Raw genomic sequence first — 4,502 nt, 5'->3', positions numbered from 1 at the left:
GTGAAACAAACTATTGGCCAATCGTTCCATGAAGAGATGCAGGTACCAAGTAGCCAAAAATGAACACAAACTAGTAATAAGACGTACGCGAAATCTAAAATCCACAATGACAGTGAAGAAAAGGATGATGATAGTTGATACCAAGTAAGATTTGAACAATTAGATACAATTTAATTAAAAGTTTGAAAAACAGTCTATAAATAATTATAGATATATTATACATGTATATTATATATTTATATTTACACTTTTCAATCATCATTTCTTCACAAATTTGTGCCACACGTATTATGAACGTTTTTTTTGTGTCTGGTCAAATGTATCTTTTGTCCAAATTTCTTATTACACTTGTCGCATGAATAGTCTTTTCGGCCTTCGTGGACTGCTTGTTGGTGTCTGATCAATGACATTTTCAGTCCAAATTTTTGCTTGCATCTGTCACATGCATAATCTTTGCGACCTTCATGGACTGTCCTTAGGTGCTTTAACAAATCTGATTTATGTCCAAATTTTTTCTCGCAATTCCAGCATGCAAAATCTTTCCGATTTTCATGTACTGCCTGCAAGTGGGTTACTAAATTATATTTACTTCCAAATTTCTTCTCGCATTTGTCGCATGCAAAATTTCTGCAACCTTCGTGCACTGTTTTTCGATGTCGAATCAATGTCGATTTTTCTCCAAATTTCTGTTGGCAATTGTCGCATGCAAAATCTTTGCGACCTTCGTGGACTGTTTTTTGGTGCCGGAACACATCTATTTTTTGTCCAAATTTCTTTTCACACGTATCACATGCGAAATCTCTACGACCGTCGTGTACTGTCTTTTGGTGGGTGAGCAGATTGGATATTTGTCCAAATTTCTTCTCGCATTTACCACATGCATAATTTTTGCGATTCTCATGGACTGTCCTTTGGTGCTTCAACAAATCTGATTTACTACCTGATTTCTTCTCGCACCAGTCGCATTTGTAGTCCTTGCGACCTTCATGAACTGTTTTTTGATGGAAAAGCAAATACGATTTTTGTCCAAATTTCTTTTCGCACCAGTCGCATGTGTAATCTTTGCGACCTTCGTGGACCGTCTTTTGGTGTAAGAGCAAAGTCGATTTCAATCCAAATTTCTTTTCGCATTGGTTACATGCATAATCTCTGCGATCTTCATGAACTGTCTTTTGGTGCTGAATCATACTGCATCGTTTGCCAAATTTCTTCTCGCACTTGTCACATGAGTAATTTTTATGTACCCTAAAAATAAAATTATTACGACCTTCGTGGATTGTTTTTTCGTGTCTAATCCATTCCGTTTTTTTTTCAAATTTCTTGCCGCGATCACTATTATCATGTACTGTCTTTATATGCACGAGTAAACTCTGTTTATTTCCGAATCTCTTGGCGCATTTTTCACATAAATAATCTTTGAAAACTTCGTGAAATATTTTTTTGTGCTTGAGTAAGGTTGATTTATTTTCAAACTTCCTCTCGCACTTGTTACATGAGAAATCTTCGCGATTTTTGTGTACTGATTTTTGGTGCGTAAGCAAACTTGATTTTTTCAAAAATTTCTTCTCGCAATTGTCACATGGAAAACGTTTGTGGCTTTTGTGTTCTGATACTTGGTGTCTACTCAAATGACTTCGGAACTCGAATTTCTGCTCACACTTGTCACATTCGTAATTTTTCTGACTATCGTGAATTGTGTCTCGGTGTGTTATCATGCTAGATTCTAGTGTAAATGACTCCTGACAAATATTACAAACGTATTTTTTGTCGTCTGAAACAATAATGTCGGGTTTACTCACATTATTTTCCGAGAAATATTCGTTGGGTTTCGCATCACTTTTTTCCATTTTAGTGTCTGAATTAAATGAAACAATCAATCCTTCTATTTAGTGATACAAAAATTAAATAAGTAAAATTTATCTTTTGGAATGATGACTCGTTCATCAGCAAAGACAACATTCAAAGTAATTTATTTTCATTATTAACTTTATTAGTATACGAGGGAAGATGTGAAAATCGTTTATGATCACAATTAAGTTACTGATTTGTTTATTTAAACTTCTAATATTTGAAGCAACATATTAACGTCCAAAATGAAGAAATTTCGCGAACTAGTTGAAAAATAAATAGTGAGCAGTAATTAGTAGTATGCGAAGTCCTAACACTACAAAGACTGTCAACAAAGGTATAATGATGGTTGACATCAGGTAAGACTCAATAATTTTGGCACAATTTTAATTAATATTTTAGAAAAAAGTCTATGTAATGATCGATATATTATTTATTTACAATTGTTAAAATTATATCATATTTTACTTCTTGCATTTTACATGCCTAATCTTTACACCCTTTATGGATTTTCTTTTGACGAAAAAGCAAAACCGATTTATGTCCAAATATTTTCTTACACTTGTCGCACACAGTCTTTCCGACCTTCGTGAACTGTCTTTTGGTGCAATAGTAAATTTCGTTTTCGTATAAATTTCTTGTCGCATTTGTCACATTCATAATCTTTGCGACATTCGTGAACTGTTTTTTGGTGTTTGAGCAAATTCTATGTATGTCCGAATTTCTTCGCTCACTGGTCGCACGCGTAATCTTTTCGATTTTTTGTGTACTGTTTTTAAATGCGTAAATAAATTCGCTTTTATTCCAAATTTTTTCTCGCACTTTTTACATGCCTAATCCCTCCGCCCTTCGTGTACTGTCTTTAGGTGGACATGCAAATACGATTTTTGTCCAAATTTCTTTTCGCATTTGTCACATGAGTAATCTTTGCGACGTTCATGTATTATCTCTTTGTGCCTGAACAAATCTGATTTTTGTCCAAATTTTTTTTCACGCATATCGCATGTATAATCGTGGCGATCTTCATGGGCTCTTCGTTGGTGAAAAAGCTGATGAAATTTTTGCGTAAATTTCTTGTCGCACTTATCGCATGAGTAATCTTTGCGACCCTCGTGTACTGTCCTTTGGTGTTTAAGCAAACTCGATTTTTGTCCAAATTTCTGCTCACACTTGTCGCATACGAAATCTTTCCGACCCTCGTGTACCGTCTTTAAGTGGGTCAACAAACTCACTTTTTGTGTAAATTTTGTCTGGCACTTATCGCATGCGAAATCTTTGCGACCATCATGTACTGCCATTTGGTGTTTCATCAAATTACTTCGATCTCTAAATTTCTTTTCGCACCTGTCACATGCATAATCATTTCGACGTTCATGTACTGACTTTTTGTGCCTGAACAAATCTGATTTTTGTCCAAATTTTTTTTCGCATTTATCGCATGCAAAATCTTTGCTATTTTCATGGACTCTTTTTAGATGGACGAGCAAATCTCTTTTTTGTCCAAAATTCTTCTCGCACTTGTCACATGTGTAATCTTTTCGACGTTCATGTACTGTCTTTTGGTGTTTGCTCAAATTGCCTCGGAGTCCAAATTTTTTTTCGCATTTATCGCATGCAAAATCTTTGCGGTTTTCATGGACTATCTTTAGGTGGGAAAGCAAATGTCTTTTTTGTCCAAACTTCTTCTCGCACTTGTCACATGTGTAATCTTTGCAACCTTCGTGTAATATCTTGTGGTGTAAGAGCAAATTCCTTTTTTGCCTAAATTTCTTTTCGCATTTGTCGCATGAGAAAATTTTGCAATCCTCGTGGATTTTTGTTATGTGTAAGAGCAAACTTGATTTATTTAAAAACTTTTTCCCACAATTGTCACATAAGTTATCTTTTAATCCTTCGTGTAATGTCTTTCGGTAAAAGAGCAAGTTCGATTTTTTCTTAAACTTCTCCCTACATTTGTCATATGTGAAATCCTTAGAACCTTCGTGAACTGTTTTGATGTGCAAGAGCAAACTATGTTTATTACTAAATCTCTTCGCACATTTTTCGCATAAGTAATCTTTAAAAACTTCGTGGAATATCTTATTGTGCTTGAGTAAAGTTGATTTATTTTCAAACTTCCTCGCGCACTTGTTACATGAGAAATCTTCGCGATTTTTGTGTAACAATTTTTGGTGCGTGAACAAACTCGATTCTTTCGCAAATTTCTTCTCGCAATTTTCACATGGAAAATGTTTGTGGCTTTTGTGTTCTGAAGTAGTATGTATTTGGTGTCTACTCAAATGACTTCGGAAGTCGAATTTCTGTTCACACTTATCACATTCATAATTTTTCTGATTATTATGAATTGTATCTCGGTGTGTTATCATGCTTGATTCTAATGTAAATGACTCCTTACAAATATCACAAATATGTGGTTTTTCATCTGAAACCACATTGTCATGTTCACTTTTTTTTTTTTTATATTATAGTGTGTTAGGACCCGTCTAGGGGTATTCACACTTGCTTTATTGCATTTGTGTTACAGTTATTTACAGATAGAATTACATGCGATTATATATAGTGTATAAAATTAGAATTAGGCCGGTGTGAAAATTATTATTATTACATTTTTTTTTCTTGTTTTACAAAAGGTATGGTGGGAGGAGAGGGTGAGA

General features: G+C 34.4%; 1 protein-coding gene across 1 annotated transcript; it reads right to left on the bottom strand.

Moving 5' to 3' along the window:
- Positions 1–256: 256 nt before the first annotated feature.
- On the bottom strand, positions 257–3,609 carry LOC111693732 (zinc finger protein 271-like; the record flags this gene model as incomplete). The annotated part of the gene is made up of 2 exons (XM_023459236.1): positions 257–684; positions 3,181–3,609. Coding segments are annotated over 2 exons (847 nt in total), but the record flags the coding sequence as incomplete, so codon positions are not given.
- Positions 3,610–4,502: the final 893 nt, after the last annotated feature.

The sequence above is a fragment of the Trichogramma pretiosum genome, unplaced genomic scaffold, assembly GCF_000599845.2.
Source record: "Trichogramma pretiosum strain Unisexual culture from Peru unplaced genomic scaffold, Tpre_2.0 scaffold58, whole genome shotgun sequence".
In the NCBI taxonomy this organism is placed as follows: Eukaryota; Metazoa; Arthropoda; class Insecta; order Hymenoptera; family Trichogrammatidae; genus Trichogramma; species Trichogramma pretiosum.
This window is presented reverse-complemented; position numbering and strand designations above follow the sequence as displayed.